General features: G+C 43.6%; 1 protein-coding gene across 1 annotated transcript; it reads right to left on the bottom strand.

The window, feature by feature from the left end:
* Nucleotides 1-1,788: 1,788 nt before the first annotated feature.
* LOC119464487 (very-long-chain 3-oxoacyl-CoA reductase) lies at nucleotides 1,789-19,353 on the bottom strand. The gene is made up of 10 exons (XM_037725482.2): nucleotides 18,911-19,353; nucleotides 11,055-11,101; nucleotides 10,874-10,949; nucleotides 9,488-9,598; nucleotides 8,498-8,562; nucleotides 7,934-7,978; nucleotides 7,701-7,817; nucleotides 6,125-6,190; nucleotides 4,012-4,161; nucleotides 1,789-2,453 (listed from the first exon to the last, which is right to left on the bottom strand). The coding sequence occupies exons 1-10, from the start codon at nucleotides 19,110-19,112 to the stop codon at nucleotides 2,265-2,267; spliced, it is 1,068 nt and encodes a 355-aa protein (XP_037581410.1). The 5' UTR covers nucleotides 19,113-19,353; the 3' UTR covers nucleotides 1,789-2,264.
* Nucleotides 19,354-19,520: the final 167 nt, after the last annotated feature.

Genomic DNA, 19,520 nt, shown 5'->3' with positions numbered 1-19,520 from the left:
TTTTAAGCTGACTAGTCCACTGTTCCAAGGTCAACTCACTCCTCTTATCTTCGATTCGCTCCATTCTTCGTTTCTTAAATGCATCCCAGTCAACTACCCTGAATGTGCGCTCCTTTTTATTAGCCACTACCAAAGTAATCATAAGAATGTAATGATCGCTACCAAAAATCTATGTTAGAATTAGACCAGGACGAATCCACCACCCCCCGAACAAAAGTGAGGTCCGGCGTCGAATCTCTACATGTCGACATGCCGCATCTAGTGGGATACGCAGGGTCTGTAATCAGAGATAAATTCAAGTCTAGTGCCTGCTGCCATAGTCTCTCTCCTTTAGTAGTGCTATAAACATACTTCCACACATGATAGGGTGCATTAAAGTCTCCTCCAATAAGCAATGGCGCATCCTTAGCCAGATTGGCTGCCTTGGTCAAGAGAGATTTGAAACTCTGCTTCGTGTCCCGGGGGCTACTGTACAGGTTAAGCAGGTAAACGCTCCTCTGACATGCCCCTTGCCGACCTAAAATTACCTCCACCATATTCAATCCTGCAGTCCGCCATGTGAAGATCATGCCTAACATACGCCAACCTCCTATTAATGAGAGTTACGAGTCCTCTGCCCTGCTCATTACCCTTAACCTCTGCTTTGAAACCCGTTAAGGTCACGCTAGACATCAGAGTTTCCTGTAACATGATAACCTGAGGTTTCACACCATGGCTTCTAACAAACTGCTGCAGGGACGCCTTCTTATGATTGAACCCCCTACAATTCCACTGCCAAATACTAAATTGACTATTTAACAGAGCCATCTTGGCTATGTAAGGTCGGTTCACTTAATTTGAGCTTGATTGCACTCGACGACTTACCCTGCTGGGCCAGCGTCCGAGAGCACTCCCGCTCCATAACAGGGACCACCGTCTCGTTTAGGTATACTTCAATTTTGCATAATCTTTGATCCGTGATATTTTCCCTCTCTTCGCGCTCCATAGTGCTCGGAACATATTTGCCTGGTTCATTGAAGAGCTTGGCGCTCTAGCTTGAAGTGCCTGGAGGCGCTTTGACCATCGAGCAGGGAGTGCAATCGAGATGTGACAAGAGTTCCGGCCCCTCATGTGGCTCCTCTGATTACTCTGGGAGCAGCTGTACATCTGGCGATAACAGCAGGCTTCGTTTGGCTCCAATCTCGAGAAGTCTTCACAGCATTGAAAAGCAAGCCGGAATGCGATAAGTAGTAGTGAAATGTACGGTACGATCCACTGTTGCAAAGGGACGCTTCGATGTGTAGCTCTCAGCTGTTTGCACCCCTTTGATGTTTATCCCATCCCGTAACAATAATCACCATCCATCTTGCGTGTTTTTTTTTTGTTTTGTTTTGTTTTTTTAATGCTGCCTGCTGATACTTCCAGCTCTTAAATAGCATGCACGTTATCAGTGTGACAAACACATTCGTGACGGGAAAGTAGCGAGTGCACAGTTTTCAACAAAGGTGAGCAAGATCAGTGACAATTACAGAATTATTGTTTAGGGACAATTACGGGTGTAAACTTCAATTTTTAGAATGTAGCTGCAAGGTCTGGCTGAAGCTGCGTTGATGCACTGGAGAGATGTTTAGAAAGGTGCAACGCAAATTCAGATGATTGCACACCTGCCAGGGACAGAAATTCACACGTGCTCTGCATTCACCTGTTCCTTTTAACAGTAGACAGCACTGTATCATTATAGTTTTCCATACAAGGTCGATGCACCACTTGTACATGGATTCGTGCAAGAGATTTGTACCCATGAAATGCAAAAACGAAAGTTTTATTTTCTTTCACATGAATGAAGTTGCATGAGAATCAGACTCCATACATGTATAGTACTTTTCAAAAAACCTTTATTGACCTTGATTTCACAGAGTGACAAACTGAGAACGCCACAAACAAAAAAAAAGAATAAAGCACGGCACATCTCTGTACAAATGATATATGGAATGCAAGGCACCGGAACACGCGACAAGGTCTTCTCAGAAAAGTCCAAACACTAGATGAAAATGCAAGAAAACAGCAAGAATCAAAACGTCGTTGTAAAAAAAAAAAAGTAAAGGATAAAAAGTAGAACCTCTCTTCCTCATAAGTGGTAGCAATAGTAACTAGTAGCACCCCCCTTTCCCATCCGAGCATTCATTACAGGTGAAAAAGTGATGACCACTCCGTGCAAGTTGTCCTCGTGTGTCGACGTGCACCGGAGAGGCTGGAAAAATGACTGACGACACCTTGGATCTGTTTCACTGGCTCTTGATCTGCTCTCCCACGTCGCCCGCAGCACTGGCCGAGGAGCTGCGCTTTCCCAGGAAGGTGTCCTCGATGCCTTTCTTCTTGTAGTAGAGCTTGCGAATCTGGAGCAGGGACGCTTTCGAGATGTTCATGAAAGCGTTGTGGGGTAGGCACTCCATGAGCTTCCGCTGAACCAGAGCCTGAGTACGAAACAACGATGGAATACGTGTTATACTAAATCTTGCTCCAGCAGCTTTATTTCTTTAGTGGGCCTTTGAAGCTTAAGTGGAAAAATTAATGTATCTGTGCACTACAGTAGCCATCCCTAATACCTCAGCTGAACAAGCGCACGTCATAATGTTAGGTGAAGCTATACCGACGGAGAGATCAAAGATCTGCAAATACACCTAGTTGATCAGTGAACCTTACCAGAAGGGGCCCTAAAACCACTCCGAGCTTAAACATTTGTGTTGTGGCAGCAATGCACCAATCTACAATAAAAGTACAGCCGCAAGAAATTTTTTTTTTCGTATTATGCTTAAATAGCAAAGTTAGGGGCATTTTCTCAATGACCACGCGACCACTGCATTTTCTCGCTCGCTTCCACTACCCTACCCACAGCTGCTCTCTCCTCCTCGCTGCGTACTCCTACCATTTCCATGCAGTGTAGCAAAATCTGTGGGTTGCGTCAGAACGAGAGAAAGGCTTCTCTGTTGTGTGCACCTAACTGCCCTCGGCACAGTGCCAACTGAATACAAGCTTCACGCTAGGACCAGCGGCATACCATGGCCGAGCCCTCCCTTTCTGTTCAGAACACGTGGCCAGCCGTTACCATGTTGGTGCTTTCCTACCTCGTCGACCAACCAATCAGCAACCTTTACCCAGGTGACGTCAAGCGCAGGACTGTGCTTGCATCGCAATGGTTTTTTTTTTGTTTTTTTCCATGTGCAACGCTGCCATGTTTGCCAACGATCATTGCCACAGTATTCAAGGCACAATGTGCTTGTTTATGCAAAATATATTTCGAAATGTCAGGTGTGGTTTGGGGCCCTTTAAAGTAAAAGTTTTACACGCATGTAACAGAACAAGTCGTGTAAACGACGAGAGAGCAATGAATTTGAGGCAACCACGCCAACCAGTGCGGTACGTTATAATAAACATAGCTGGTGACAACAGCTTGAAAGCATACGTTGCTATGAAAGAAAAAATAATTTAATTCGAATGCGAAAGCTTCCCACTTCAGTTAATTCGACCCCACTGGTGCCCCTCATGCGCACAGAGTTTACTAAAAGCTTGAAAACGGAAGAAATTCAGCAGATCGTGCTACTGCTTTCCTAGGCGTGAAGCTCTTATTTTTAACTTATAGTGGCCGATAATCTTTCCACCCGTGAAACCATCCATTCCCGTTTGTTTCGTGTTGATGTGACGAAAGTGGCTGATGTTGAGGCTGGGCTCAACGCTGCAGAACTTTGCTTTTCAGTCCAACGCTGAGGAAGCGCTTAAACATGTCGGTGCTCTTCAACGTATGTTGGTTAATAAGTCGCATTTCAAGAGCAAGTAGCAAGACGACATTACAGACTACCTCGAACAATAAAAAAGATCTGAATTTCGAAAGTGTACCACTGTTTGCTAATTCAACCTTACGGATGATTCGACCAAGTTTTGCAGTCCTACAAGGCTCGAATTGATGGGAGTTGATTGCATATTGCGATTCTAGTTCCTATGGCGCAAAAAGATGTCGAGACTGTTGGACCGTACCCTGAACTTGTGTGGACCGTAGCCGTAAGTGGCATGCTCAACACCGACAGTGTTGAGGGCTTCCCGGACGTAGGTGGTGGCTGTTGGCACCATGTAGGTGGCCTTGCGGATCTTGGACATCTTCGTGGACACGTACGCCGGCATCACGGACTAGAAATGGATGAAGGCAGAAAAGGTGTTACATCCGCTGGAGTTTCCAGGTAAGCAGCCTCCATGATACAGGTCTAAGTCCACCTCAGCCTTTCATGCTGGCTCAGTCATAACAAAATGACACGGCTTAACCCTATGGGGTGGATCACATAGCAGGCAAGACTGCCACGTCCTTCAAGAATGATGCAAGTTATGACATAACGTTCTTGCCATAAATGCAGCCATTTTGCAGTAAGAAGATTACCCTGCTGCAATTTGCAGAGAGGCCATTTTTTAATAAACAGCATAGCTTGTTTACAGCATATCTGCAGCCAGAAGATACCAGCAGTTAAGTGCTGTTGGCTATTAGAGGTGGTAGCTGAGATAAGAGACTTACTTAGGAGAGAAAGTATGACATCATAGGCACGGACTAAAAACTAAACTTAATTTCACAAAAGTTAATACTAACATGCACATACAACCAGTCATAACTAAAGGGAACATAAATGAAAAGAACAGGTGATCACAGAAAAGAAAAAAGAAAACTTTACATCGACAAAGCTCGAGCGACACTATAATAAGAGCCATCGAAAAAGCTTGTCTTCCAACAGAGCAATAGACACTTTGCTTACACACGTGTCGCCATGTTTGCCAATAATAGCGGATGAATGTTCTTTTTTTATCCTCGAGGAAAGCCGTGCATCGCGAAAGGCCGGCAACACAGGCAGTCCTTATGTAGCAGTGGCGACACAGGTCGATTCCATTCTTTATATATACCTTATATTCGCATTCTTTATATGCGAATCACTATTTTTGCAGCTAACTACCGCACACGTCTTCCCTTTATCGTTATACATTTTGCAGCATGAATTGGGTGCAGTGCATTAGCGAACACCCAGTTTCATTTCTGACAGCTGATCGCACAGTAGCAGGGCAGAAGCAGTAATGGTTTCGTATTCGCGCGTCACCATGTTTGCCAATAAGGTTGGCTTAAACTAAAATCTGGTTGCTTTCTGCTTACATTATTATTATTTTTTTTTGAGCATCCATTTGAGCTGTGCCTGTTTATCATGAACAAGATACACTGCAGATCAAACAAAACTAACAGGACAGTGATATTAATGCAACAAGCTGTTGCACAAGTAGTAGTAATAAGGGACATGACCTGGAGTTATAGAAGTGAACAAGAAGATAAGATATATTGCATTTTGGCGCCTCCAAGCTAACTGCTGAGAAAGTTGGTGCTGCATTATGCCAGACCGCAAGCCTTGTGTAATAGTCTCTTGAACACGCACTGCCATGTTACGTTATTCACACCGCATAGCCCCGCAAACACGCACACAAATTGTGTATTCAAAGAATGCATCACAAGGAAATATACACAAAATGCATCACAAGGAAACATACACATCAACCAGTATGTGACAATACGTGTATGCTGGTGAGAAAATAAACGGTTGGCATGCTACTACAGATTTAATGTAGTATCACCAGAGATCAAAGAAGGAGAGGCAATATTAAAAGATACACACACACCCACTACCACACAAACTCGGAAAAATGTAGGCATCAGTGAGCCCCATGAATTGAACAAAGTGGAAAGTGGTGCTTTATGGCACCGTCACATAAACAAAATGTAGTCTACCCTTTTGCTGCAACAGCATGCACCCTATTCGACATTATCGGAAAAAAAAAAACAGCAAGTAATAGCTTAGAAACAAAGGTAATGAAGTTTTCAAAGGGAACCACAATATCCCTATCTTCTTGTTCACTACTTTAAATTACTTACAACTGCACTCTATGCATGATAGTCTGAGTTTCAGGATACTGAGCAGCCAAACCTGCCCAATGCCGGGAAACTGGTGTAATGAACTATGCTGAACAGGCAGCGACATCACCACCAGCTTTTGAAGTTAAATACTTATGCCCCCAATCAGCAAGGATAGTAGTTCAGAAACAGCAATAGTGCCACTTAGGAGCCCACCTGAATGTAGATGCCACGATCCTTGTATTCCGCGTGAAGTCCCTGAGACAGGCTGTCCATGTAAGCCTGCAAATTGCATTTCACGCATGATAACAATTACAGCAAGGTCAAAGATGTGAAGCACTCAATTTCACAGTCTGCAAGAAATAAAAAAAAACTTTTTTTTAGTAGCGACACTGTTAAGGAGGCTTCCACAACCGTTTTTGTTTGGCGATGATGTGTGGCTCGATATCAAATGTCAGTCAAACAACAGCCAAGAACACAACCAGTGTCACCGTCCCAAATCTTTGCTCTGAAACATAATTATTAATGATTACATAATAGAAGTTACCTTGCGTACATCACTAAAATAGACATCATCTTTCTGTATTTTTTGCATGGCCAGTAATAATTCTTATTTCTTGCGTCACGTTTCACAGGCTCCAAGTTGGTAATCAGCGATGAGATTGTACGGTTGTAACGGTGAAAGCTGACAGCGTGGCCCAGCAATGTAGCCTGCATGAGAGCCCTGAAGTGGCCGTTTAAGCATCACTAAGAACAGCCAACAAACAGACCCCTAGTCCTTTCAACAAAGGGTGTGAGAACTCGATTATACAGCTTCCCTTTCTTTCACATTTCAGTTGCCAAGATGGGCACAGATCTAGGTTACATAGACATACATAGGCATGCAAATGACACACGAACATCCTTTCACAGAGGTTTTCGTGCATCTAGCATGCCTTGTGGCTTCACAAATGAGGTAAGCAGTCGCACCGAGACTGATTAGAGACACGATTCCACGACGAGGGGTATTTAACATACTGCAAGCAACCTTTTCTGCAAAACATAATTCCAGGGAAGACAATCTCTCCTCCAAAAGTTAAGTGTTTCACTTTGTGTGCATCATTACACGCTGCAGAGAACCTTGCTCACAGCAAATTTTCAATATCCCTCCTTAACTAGAATTCTCACATTAAAGATACATTAGCGGCAAACACTGCATCAATCTTGACTGCTGTTAGATTACCATTCTGTAAACCCCTCAATGTATGGTAGTTGCAGAGAAAGCTGATTGACAAGACCACACAATCCATTCTTAAGTGACCCACGACAAACAGGTCACAAACCTTGGCTGTGCGGACAGTCTCTAGGTAATGCTCTGCAGAGCACTGACCAAATACTTTGATTCAGATGGCTGCGCACTAGAGGACGCCACACTGCCACAAATATCACCGACATAACGGAGTCATAAGGCAGCTTCGGTTGGTCCTTCATTAGGAAAATCCATAGAATTCCACAAACTGAATTTTATTTCACATTGAAATAGAAGGTAATCAGTACCTCTTCATTAGCAATGCCGCCGGCTACAGTTTACCCGTAATAAACAGGACATCGTAGGAGCTGTTACTGCAATCTCAGAACAGTGGCACCAGGCATGCCCTAGGTTTATTTCATTTAATCACTCACAAAAGCTCTTAATTTGTAAAGAGTGACGCTTTGGACACTTTGGAGCACTAACATATATCACTTCAGCTTGGTTTGCCTTCAGTGTTTCTTTAGAAATTCAAGTGACCAAGTGACCAATGGCCAACTTTACCTTGGAAGCAGCATATGCGCTGAGCAGGGGCAGTGGATGCATGGCCGAGATGGAAGAGACGTTGATGATCACTCCACGGCGACGCTCATCCATTTGGGGCAGGCAGATGCGAGTCATCTGAAGTTTTGACAGACAAAAATGCTCAAGCATAGTAGTATAAAAAGCTGCGACGATGATTACAATGACGACGTTGAAGGTATACCAAAACAAAAAGGAGTGCAATTAAGTCTTACCATGGTCCCAGCAACACAGTTGGCCCGGATGATGCTGTCCATGACCTGAAATAGGGTCACAGACATTAAGTTTAAAACAGGACTGCACGATCAACTATAATGTAGTACGCTATCACAGGCCTCCTAACATGAACGTTCATTCCACTGTTCGATGCAGCAACCTTAAACCACAATACTACTACAGCAGCATGTAACCCTAATCAATGAAATGGGCATTGCAAAGCTCGTTAGGTTACCTTTCACAAGGATATGTTAATTAGCGAGAGGGTTCAGGGCACGTAACTTCTTAAAGCTGGTGCTTTCTTTGCATTTTTACTTTTCTGACCCTATAACAGGATATGATAGTGCCTGCGCTGACTTACATTAACATCGAGATGATGTCCAATCATCACTGGTTAGGAAAGAGCATGAACGAATACAGCAATTAAAACAATCACCGCATTTTCAAATGTACTTTGTAGTTCAAATCAAAGTACCTTTGTAGTTCACACGCCGACATGCTATGAACAAGAACTCTGGACATTTACCGTAAGTCTATACCATTTTGAGGGAAGCCCGACTTACCTTGTCGCCATCAGGAACAGCGCTGAAGAACTCGGGGTAGACGTAGCTGACGCCAACATTGTTCACTGTTGGAAGATGGGAGAAGCAAAATGTTGGCTTTCAAACAAGGCACCTCCCTACACAAGGTTCAGAAAGAATGAAAAAAAAAAGCTATACGCGGACCAAGTAAGGTTCTCACTTCAAATGACCACTTATAAATCATCATCATCAGCCTATATTTATGTCCACTGCAGGACGAAGTCCTCTCTGTGCAATCTCCAATTACCCCTGTCTTGCGCTAGCTGATTCCAACTTCCGCCTGCAAATTTCCTAACTTCATCACCCCACCTAGTTTCCTGCCATCCTTGACAGCGCTTCCCGTCTCTTGGTATCCATTCTGTACCTGCTAGCAACAACGCACTTCATGTATGCACAAGAGCGGAAAAAAATACTATTTTCTATATCGTGGAATGAGTTACCTGACAGCTAAACTTAAATGTTTACCATCGCTTGAATAAACACTACTCTCAATTGATTGATTGATTGATTGATTTATTGATTGACTTGAGTTATGCCAAAGCAATACAAGAGCAGGAGGCTTGAAAATTGAGCTTGTTGGCACATTTTGAAACTTATTTAGAGGAGTGTTAATCGATAGGACAAGGAAAGACAACACAAGGGCACCTTTCTGTTGTCTTTTCTTGTCCCATTGTTTGATCCTCCTCCAAATGTAAGTTTCAATACCAGAGCTATGACAGGTGCTGTATCGCTGTATAAATTGTGGCCCACCAAGAGTGAAAGAAGCATTTCTGTCTTTTGCTCCCACAGAAATGCAACTGCTGCATCTGGAAATCAAACCCTCGACCTTGTGCTAAGCAGTAATACGTCATAGACACAGAGCCACTGCGGTGAGTCAATGGTGCTCCTTGCACCAACGGCTGCATCGAAATGGTTCCACAGCTGAAATGTGGGAGGAAGTGGGGAAGCAGACTACGAAAGAACAACACTTACCAAGAACTCCAATCTCCAGACCCTGCAGTTCCCTCCGGATCGTGTCGTAGATCTCGCCACCGGCAGTGAAGTCGACAGCGATCACCTTGGTCTTGACATTGGACGCCTCCTCTGCAGTTGCAAGGATAATCGGTTAGAATCGGCAGAAAGCTGACCTCTTGGCGAGTAAATTATCACCTAGTTCTATCGAATGCACATACTGGCAACTTTGTGTGCTGCATTAGCTTCTTTAAGCAGAACTTGCTGTGCAAAGGTTGGTTATCATAAAAGACGGTTTTGCAAAAGTTGAAAATTCGGCACATGTGTCCAATGAACATTGTCAATATTGTGGAAGGTGCACAGCACGTGTTTTATTTATGTGACAGTGTGCCCTGTCATAGCCAATCGACTAATGTCAGTCGGTATACACACTGTCACAGGTATACAATCCGGAATCTGACATCTCTTCATGCACCCTTTGAAGGAGAGCTATCATAACATTTTCAAACTTTTTTTTTTTTGCATAAAACAAAGGTCCACTTTTTTTTTCAACCATGACAAAATACTAGAGCAAGCATCAGATTGCCCTAAATAATTTATATTAATTAAGACTTGTTTCTACAAACGACTTCCAGTACCTGTACCCAGGAGGTGGATGCCGTGTCATGACATCACTACACGCTGGCTCGCTCCATTCCTATGATCGCTGTGACTGTCACACGTAAGCACATGCAGTACACGTGTGCAGCACTTGTTTGTTTATTTTATAAGAAACATCATCATGCCTAGCCTTATTATCAAGTGATGTCAGCAGATCTTGCTCTGCGTCATGACTTGACAATAATGTCAGTGATGTCAGATCCAGCGGCATTTGGAGACCTCCATCTTTAGTATCAAAACTACAATATCTTACGAGTGTTTCGCAAGCTTCGTACTTGCTAAGTGCCATCACTTTAGGTGCAACACGCATGTACTATAGTTTCTACAACTTCGAAAATATATGTCTGTACTCCTGGCTATTTTCCTCTTTTTATGTGTGTAACTGACCATGCCCACTCAGTCTGTTTCCTGCAACCAGACTGCCTTGGTCCATTAGTTGTTTTCTTCAGCACACTGCCCCTAATCCAGATTGTTGAAGGAGTGCTGGGAGCAGCCACATGTTGAGACATTAGCATCAACTGTCATCATGGAGTGCACGAATAGGCTGGCCTCTCTCCTACTCCTACCCCCACCATCTCCTCAACCCCACGCACCCCAACCATATAAAAGTGCAATTTTAAAATAAAGTTCAGTTGGAAGTTAGCGGTTGCCCCCACATCCGTCCTTTTCGTGCCCGTTCTTCCTATAGTGCTTCAAGTCTACGAGTGAGCCTTGGCCTGAGCAGCCAGCAATGAGACAGCTACACACCAATGTCCCGAGCCACTGCTTCGAGCTTCTCTAGTGTCCGGCTGATGAGCACAATGTTGAGGCCCCTTGCAGCAAGCTGAAAAGAAAAAAAAAAGAAAAAAAGGAAAAGTTAAATGACACTCATCACCAAGGAACCATTTGTAGAGATTGTAGAAGGGTGGGGGAAAAAAAAATACCGTACCTCTTCACAGTAGGCCCGGCCAATGCCATCTGAAGCACCAGTGACAACTGAAAAACAAGTGCAGAAGACATTTCAGCACAAACACCTCAAAACCAGCTATAACGAAAGAGAACTGTAGATACAGTGCACTGATATCAGAGTTGCCATGTTGAAAGACCACTAGCAGAGTAAAAAGCTAAGACTTTATCTAATCTTTCTATCTTCTATTGTCATCAGCGTAGCTGTGGATGTTGTCTATAAGATTCCAAAATGGCATAGGTAACATTATCAGCAACTGATCCACCACGTTAAAAATATTAAAAAATCACCGAAGCCATGTCAGTCAGTAACAAATCAAATCATTGGCCTATCAGTCTCAGTGCAAGACGTAGGCCAGCTTGGGCATTTATGAAGTAATAGATAATAACAAATGCATTATACTGTTCACTGGAATGCAAGGAGACAACTCTCTTTATGAGAGAGGGAAGAAAACAAACTACTATTCCTGTATTAAATTACGAGCCACATTCCACGAATGCCCAGGATTCATGGCACACACAAGAAAGTACAATGGGTTGCGTATATAGTTCACAACCTTAACATAAATTCTTGCTTTCACATATATTTCGCAATAAGACTGCGTTTTTTGGTTCGCATTGCTAAATAAAAAACACCTGGCATCATCATTTGCATCGTTGGTCCACACTTTTCATTGTTAACAGGCCATCAAACCAGTTCATGTCTCTCTAAAAGCTCGCTTCTCCAACGGCGAGGGGTGCAAATGACTGGTTTTTTATTTCTTCTGGACAATGCAGGCATGCAAAGATGCCAAGGCTTATACAGAACGGTGCAGGCCAAGAAAATGTGATCTTGCTGCAGAAGCTTAGCGAAAAGAAAGCATCTGCAAATGAAAAGCCTTTTGGGTTGTTAGATTCATAACGCAAGTTATCATTTCATACCAGATCATTGTTAGTATTAGGCTACGTAGGTTCAGCAAGTTAGAAAAGACTTCAGGATAATGACTTAGTAAGCCAGAAAATGGTTAAAAGGCAAGAGACTTGTGGCTACGCCACATTGAAATGCCACACCAGCTCCTTGTGACATAAGAGATTGTGCCAACGACTGGCTGAGGCTATATTGTATGCATTAATTAAATGTTGCTTTAGATTTGCATAAACAAATAAATGAAGAAAAATGAAACATTTACATCCCTCAAACTTTTTCTACACAAAAAAAGCCCCATATGCACAAGTAGCACAAAATTCATGACACCTCATTGGCGTCCCATTTCAAACTGAACAAAAGACATATGGAGTTCAGGGACAGTAATAAGCAGCATAACAGCATGCTTACATTGCTTTGTAAAGTTTTGATTGGAGTCAACTTCTTGAAGGAACAGATTATGTGTCAGTGATATAACCAGTTGACACCAGGTCATTTCCTTGTTGCCATCAGCCCTTGCTCCGATAAAGCAGCTCTAACAGTTATAGTGACTCCCTCTCGACATTCTTTGCATAAGCCGTCATGACAGCAACACAGTGGTGTGCTGTTCCACCAGCGTTCCAGACAACTTGCGAGGGCATGTTTACTTGCTGGTACCCTACGAGAGCTACTAGTTAAGGTAACTTCATCATCATTATAAGCCTATTATTTCATGTACACTGCGGGACACGGGCTTCTCCCAGCTGTATCCAATTACACCTTTCTTGCTGGCTCCATCTTATTCCTGCAAATTTCCTGATTTCATCACATCACCTGATCCTCAATTGCCCTCCAATTGCACTTTCCTACTCTTAAATGCCCGTTAGTTGCTCTAACGCACCACCTATTATCTGCTCTATTTATTACATGACCTGTTAATCTCAACTAGAATACCACTTACACCCTCTCATTCATGTTACGCCTAAGATTTTTTAAATTAAATCTCTCATTGTGCACTTGTTAGCTTCTTCTCAATCTTCTTTGTTATCCTCCAGTGTTTAGCCCTGTAGTTTACGACTGGTTTATAGCTGCGTAGCAACAACTGTAGTTGTAGTTTCACAATTGTTTTTTCCATAATTATAATTGCAGTTTTATAATAAATTTTCTACAGGAGGTCACGATAGTATGACTATGGAACCTCCTTGCCCGTAATATTACTGAGCCTTTAATAATAAAAATTCTGATTCTCACTGGTAGAATTAGTTGTGACAATATACTTTTCTTGGCTCAGGTGTAACGAGATTGGTCCATTTTGGCTTAACCAAACGCAAAGAGGTGCACAAGACAAACTGGTTCAACACCATTAGTAGCCACTGTACTTCATGTGGCAGCTCTGTTCTCTGCTTGCCCCGGAAAACCTTGAGGAAACCAGGGCATGAGCGTTAAGGAGGCAAAGTTCCTCAAGGCTTGTCACACTGGGCAATTCTTTTGTCTTGAAAAGCAAGCCTGTGAGAAAGCTATTGTTCTGCCCAAGGAAGTAGCAATGCATTTACGTATTGCAACTACAAACGCTGCCCTAGCTTACTTCACACATCTCCTTACACCTTTCACCCCTCTCTATATTTATCTTTTTTTCTTTGTGTGTGCACTGTGTGTGTGTGTTTAAACATAAATATCAGAGTTGAGTTGATTAAACCAGCATACTTTGCCATGGTCTGAGGTGTGCAGTTGTCAAAATGGACAACAGCACTAATTGTTTAAGCAATTACTGCTCCCAATTATTAAAATCGGAAGATTAAAGACACATGATAATCTATAGGAGCATACAGTCATAGCAGCAGTGGCCATCAAAAATTGTGTTATAATCACTAGTCAGTTCTTTTAACAAATTTCACTATTCAACATATGTAAACTCCAGTAGTACTTGACGGTTGGGCAATCTGATGCTGGCTCATCCTCAGGTACAGCTTGAAAAGGCATCACTGGCAATAATGCGTATCACTCTAGATATAGTTTCCTCTTTCCAATCAAAATGCTGTTGATAGTCAGCGCTGTCTCGTCTTTTCCTTCTTCACTTTCCTGAGAACTAATGTTTTAATTATTAACTTAAGCACACATGGCAATGCAGTAAGTGAAGGCAGTGCACTTACTGAAAATCCAGGGACTACAGCACCAGTTTTGAAACAACCATTTCCGAACTTGTTGCAATATGCACTGGCATTAAAATTATTTTCGTACACAGCCTTCTTTATTAAGAGCAATGCAGAACGCTACACATGTATTTCATTGTCGATTTTGAGGACAAATGCCTCAAAACATGTGCCAGTCTCATGGGTTCTACTGAGCTGACATTCCTCGAGTTCTGACTGGGTTCAATTGTGCAATTTATTAGTTAAAGAGCACACAAGCGACCACTACACAATTTATGGTGTCCAGTATCGCTGTAAATTTAGGGCAGCAAATAGACCATTTTAATAAAAAAAAAAAAAGAAGGCTGTATTTAATGACTGGAGACAGCCTTTGCTGAAACATCCCTCATAGTGAAGAACAAAAGAAGAATGTGCCTATCTTTTTTTCTTCTTTTTTAAGCAGCACAGAACTTGAATGTACAGTCCTCATTCACATAGCTATGATTGCATGAAACTGCTGGCAGACCTACTCACATTTTGTACCTATTCTGAGGTCAAATCCTCAAATGCCTGTACTACATACAGGCATTTTGCTCACATTGCAAATGACATGACAAATAATGCATTGCATTGCATAGTGTTTCCTACAAATATTACTCAAGGGAAATCTGACCCTATAGTCTCTACAAGAGGTAGCAGGTATGACAATTCAGCCAGCATAAGAATGTAGTAAATGAATTTACCTAAATTTTGTGCTTTCGGCTTCAAATGACTTGGTGGCTTTGCAAATTAATGTACGATTTTCAACAAGATATCGCGCTAATAAATGTAAAATTTTCAAAAATTAATGTGCAGAGATTTATTGCCTTTATGCATTTAGATAAGTATGTTTTTTTCAGGAATTTATGAAGATAAAGTGAACAAATAAAGCCCAATAAAGCCAGTAATTTCAGCAAGACACGTACTTCACGGTGCGTTCCACCCTTTTCTCGATTAACAGGGGAGATCAACACCATACTTTCATCAGTACATAGAGGTACAGGCGCATAGAAGTGTGGGAGGCGGGGGGGGGGGAGACTGAGTTGAGGGGTTTAGGATTCGTAAACAAGAATTCCGGGACGCCGTTTTCAAAGCCGAGAAAACCAGGCATTCTCATGCGCGGTTTTTCCTCGCCAAAGAAAACCCGGCGAGGTGTAGCGTCGATTCAGTCCGGCGCCGTCAGCCAGAGGTTGCTAAATTACGCTTCCTCGTTCGAGTGAAGGGAAAAAAAAAAAAAAAAAGAAAGAAAGCATAAAAGGAGCGAAAAACGCGCGATTCTCGTTGACGTCATATCGTGCAGACGAAAGCCACGAGGTTTTCTTCACTCTTTCCTTTTACTTCCAAGGTTAAAGAGAAAGCAGCATATCTGTCCCACGCTGAGATCAGCGCGGCGCAGACGTGTTTTCTTCTTGCCTCCTCTGTTTTCTGATACGTCTGCTTTTCGCGGTCGCAGCGAACCCTTCGCTTTCTCAGATATGTTTCTATATTTAGTTGTATAACTACGTATACGTCAGCGCGCCACGTAACGAGTTTTAATGCCGCCTGCCGAAACAAAAGAAATCGCTCGTGTGTGTGTATATATATATATATATATATATATATATAATCACGAATTGCTGGGGTCGTATTCTGGGATGATCAATTGATCACTTTCGGAGATATCGCCTTCAGTGCGCGCCGATCGGCTGGTTAAAAAAAAAAAAGAAAAAAAAAAAAAAACCCGCTCGAATCATCCAACCAATCCAACGCACCGTGTACTACGTCACGCGAAAATCGCCGAAAGTTATCGCATCGCCTGAACGCAGCATCGGGGACTATTTTGTAACGATCCATAATTTTTTTTTTTTTTCTTATCGGCCGTGCCAAGCAACCGATTCCGACGATAACGCTTAGAGCTACTGGAGCAGTATGCGTAATGGATCGCAACAAAATACCAGCCCCACATTCGCGGTATCGTCCTCAATTTCAGTAATCTAGAACTTGTTCTTAGCCCAGCTGGTGTTGACAATGCTTATCGTTAAAAATACGAAACACATACAGGCAAAAAAAAGACCCTCCCGCATATGTCAAGGCAAACATATATATGCCCCTTAGGTTTCATTAATAAGTTTACAAAGAATCCTTATCGGTGCGAACATCCCCATAAGGCGTATAATTAACATCCATTATTAAATGCATACGGCAGCAAAGCAGATATATTAGGGTTTCGAATTCTTCCAGATGTGCTCAAACAATCGGAGCTCATGAATGAATTCCGGTAAAAAATGTAAGGAATATTAGATACAGTCGTTAATTTTTATGTATTAAGTTACTACATTTTAGTGCATGCATATCGCGAGTTATCGACGTTTTATTAAAAAAAAGAAGAAGAAGACGTTGTTCGCCTGTAAATGATGTCCACACGCGGAGTACAGTAGGAAAAACCATAGGAAAAACAAACAGCCATTTCATAAATGACCTGAGTATTGCTACAACAAACCTGCCACTATAACGTATGTCTTCCAAGTTAAAAAAAGTTCATCAGCCCCTAACAACTCACTGCTTATGCGCTCATACTTTACTGCAGTTTATCTCTTCCAAGGCCCACCCTCTTTTTTGGGGGGCCGATTTTGCCAGCAGCTCGAATCTAATCCGCTATATCGGCGCGTCAGATGATACTCACGAGAGAAGAATAGGATATAAAATGGATCGTAACAAAATACGCACAGGTAATTTAAGTTGTATGTCTCAAGATTTTAACATAGTGATTTCAGTTATAGCGCTTGCGAGAATTATTATTTTTTTAGGGGGGGGGGGGGGGGGGGGTTGTAGTTTCATATGAGAATCTTTCGGAACAAGGGGAGAAATCGGGCTCTTTGACATTTTGCCTTCTGCACGGCGTCACCAGTCACTCCTTCCTTCTGAGAGAAGCTCTGCTATGACTGGATATCTGCGTGTCAACTCTTTTATATTAGCTGCCATATCGCCGCCATTTATTCTTCAGCAACGCCATGTGCCCCCGATCAGACTGGCGTACTTAATTACCTGCAGACTGCACGAAATCGGCGCGCCAACCCACTTCACGTGCAGCCGCCCGCGTCGCTTGCCAGAGTGCCCCGTCATTTCACGCACAGATCGCACTAACGGCAAAACCAGGACGTCAACTTGACGCCCGCGCGATGCTGAGTCCCAACGGCACGTGTCATTGACAATCCCGGAAACTCACGAATATGCATTTCAGAGAGCAGAGACGATTACGAACACTCATGAGGCCATTCGTACACAAGTGCGAGCGACGTTCATCCATCCTCGCGATGTTGAACGCACGCGAAAAGGAAATAAAAAAGTTGCCATTGCACCTACAAGGAAATGAAAGACCGCAGAGAAGTCACGCAGTACATTAGCGGGAAAAGGCGCGGACAAGCAGAACTTCATGTGTATAAATCCGTAGTGTGGCTGTAATCCGCTATAATGAACACGTCTCCGGAAGTTCTTGCAAACGGTGTAAGAAGGGTGCAGAGTTCACACCGTTCAGTGTCATTACACTCTTAAAAAAAAAGGTTGCACCCTTTGGGGCTTATCTTGTCCCACAAAGATAACCGTCATCTGCCTTGATTGCCATTTCCTTTCTTCAAAAACTCAGCGTTCGCTACTTTCCTGTAGAAATGCTATGTCACGCTACGTCGTTCACGGCCTGGAAGTACCGGGCGCGCAGCGCTAAAGGAAAGGCGCGCAAGACAGATGACGATTATGGTTGCGGGTTAAGATAAGCCCCAAAGGGTGCACACTTTTTTAAGAGTGTAGCAGACGATATCTATGTCAAGCATAATCCCAGGGCTATCGTTTTTATATCGAGCCCACATATAGTTGCGCTGGTTAATTCTCGCTTACAAAAAATAATAATACGACGTTTTCCTCGATTTCCGGCGCTTGTAACCCGACCTCGCCACTTGACCTATCCGAAGGCGCGCGCGGTTTTTTTTTTTTTTTTTTTTTTTTTTTTTTTTTTTTTTTTTTATCACGCCCTTCGCATCACCGTGCATATCACAAACCGAGGCCTCCGCGGCGTTTTTGAGTGGCCTCGGGGTCTCGATAGCGGCATAGGTCTATCATGCTCCGTTGTTTTTCGAGGTCTGTGTGTCGCGCTATGCATAAATCGACCACCGCCATAAAACTAGTGCGTTCAACATAAAAAAAGAGGGGTAAACCGAAGATGCAGGCCAATAAAAAGTTTTGCTGCATTCGATAGCAGTCGCGAAAACGCAGATCCGCCTGTACTACGCGCATCTTCGATCGAGCAAAAAGTGTGATGCGTCAGCGTTATCTCAAACATCCCCGAGTGGACACGCGATTCGTGTGAGCTCGCAGACCACATTTATAGGATTGCCGCTAAATAAAGGTGGTTGTAGGTGTTCTGTGGTCAAACTGGCAGCAAAGGCGGCTCACTCGACGTAGTAGTAGAGGTGGCTGAATGTCACCGGTATTAGGGTGTGCCTCAGTTAAGGTTCGTAAACTTGAAGCCAGCCCAAAATTGGCAAAACACGTGAGAATTAAACGATCTCTTCACACGCCCACTTTCCCTAAGGAAGCGGCCCAAGGTCCTGCGTGACGCGCAGGAACGGCAAAGCTGGCAAGAAGCCGCATCAAGCGAATTCAGTAAATAGTAGTATACACGGAAAAGATTGGAGGTGGGAAACTAATCCGAAACGCGATGTGACGGCGATGCAGTACGAAGTGAACCGTACCGGGCCAATCTCGGTTCGTGTGGCTCGCGGGAGGTTACAATTCGGTGCATCAAATATAACTCACCAGCCCATTCGCCCATCTTGCGAAAGTCGACGTTGTGGCCAAGCCATCGGCCGAGGTAGCAGCTGTAGAATCCCTGCCATAACGCGTACAGGATGCGGCACAGGAGGTACACGACGAACAAAAGTCCTAGGTAAGCGAACACGGACACCGAATACGGGACGCCGGTGTCGGTGAGAGGACAGTGGCCGTCCGCTTTAGCCATGGCCGGTGTGCTGTGCGGTCACCGTCGGCGCTCCCCCAATTAACACCGACTGACAAGCGATGCGAGATTGACTGTGCACCACGACGGAACCTGACCGGAGATCTGTCTGCGGCTCGGTGTTTTCCTCTTTCGGCGCCGACGTGCAGAAGCGAGGAGGAGGTCGTACGAGCGAGCGACCTCAGAGAGGGAGGAGCTTGTCGAACTTGACCTGAAAATGGCCGCCGCCCGCCGGCGGCGATTTTCCTCATGGCGTGAGGAAAATTACGTTGAAAATAAATAGCGCAAGTTTCAGATGGTCCTGCGAGCCACTTGAACAACAAGTTGTGCATTTCACTAATAATCTTCGAATCGCCGAGTAACATAGGCATAATAAACGGCTCTCGGGCCCACTGATTGTTTCCGCGAGAT

This window comes from Dermacentor silvarum, chromosome 9 (genome assembly GCF_013339745.2).
Source record: "Dermacentor silvarum isolate Dsil-2018 chromosome 9, BIME_Dsil_1.4, whole genome shotgun sequence".
Taxonomy (NCBI): Eukaryota; Metazoa; Arthropoda; class Arachnida; order Ixodida; family Ixodidae; genus Dermacentor; species Dermacentor silvarum.
The sequence above is the reverse complement of the archived record's forward strand: the minus strand, read 5'-3'. Positions and strand labels throughout refer to the sequence as shown.

Excerpts from the sequence above, each read along its gene's own strand:
- LOC119464487 (XM_037725482.2), bottom strand. The coding sequence starts at position 19,112 with ATGGCTAAAGCGGACGGCCACTGTCCTCTCACCGACACCGGCGTCCCG. Across the intron at positions 7,818-7,933 it reads ACTGTGTTGCTGGGACCATG|ATGACTCGCATCTGCCTGCC; the intron begins GTAAGACTTAAT and ends TCAAAACTTCAG. Across the intron at positions 2,454-4,011 it reads ACGGTCCACACAAGTTCAGG|GCTCTGGTTCAGCGGAAGCT; the intron begins GTACGGTCCAAC and ends TTTCGTACTCAG.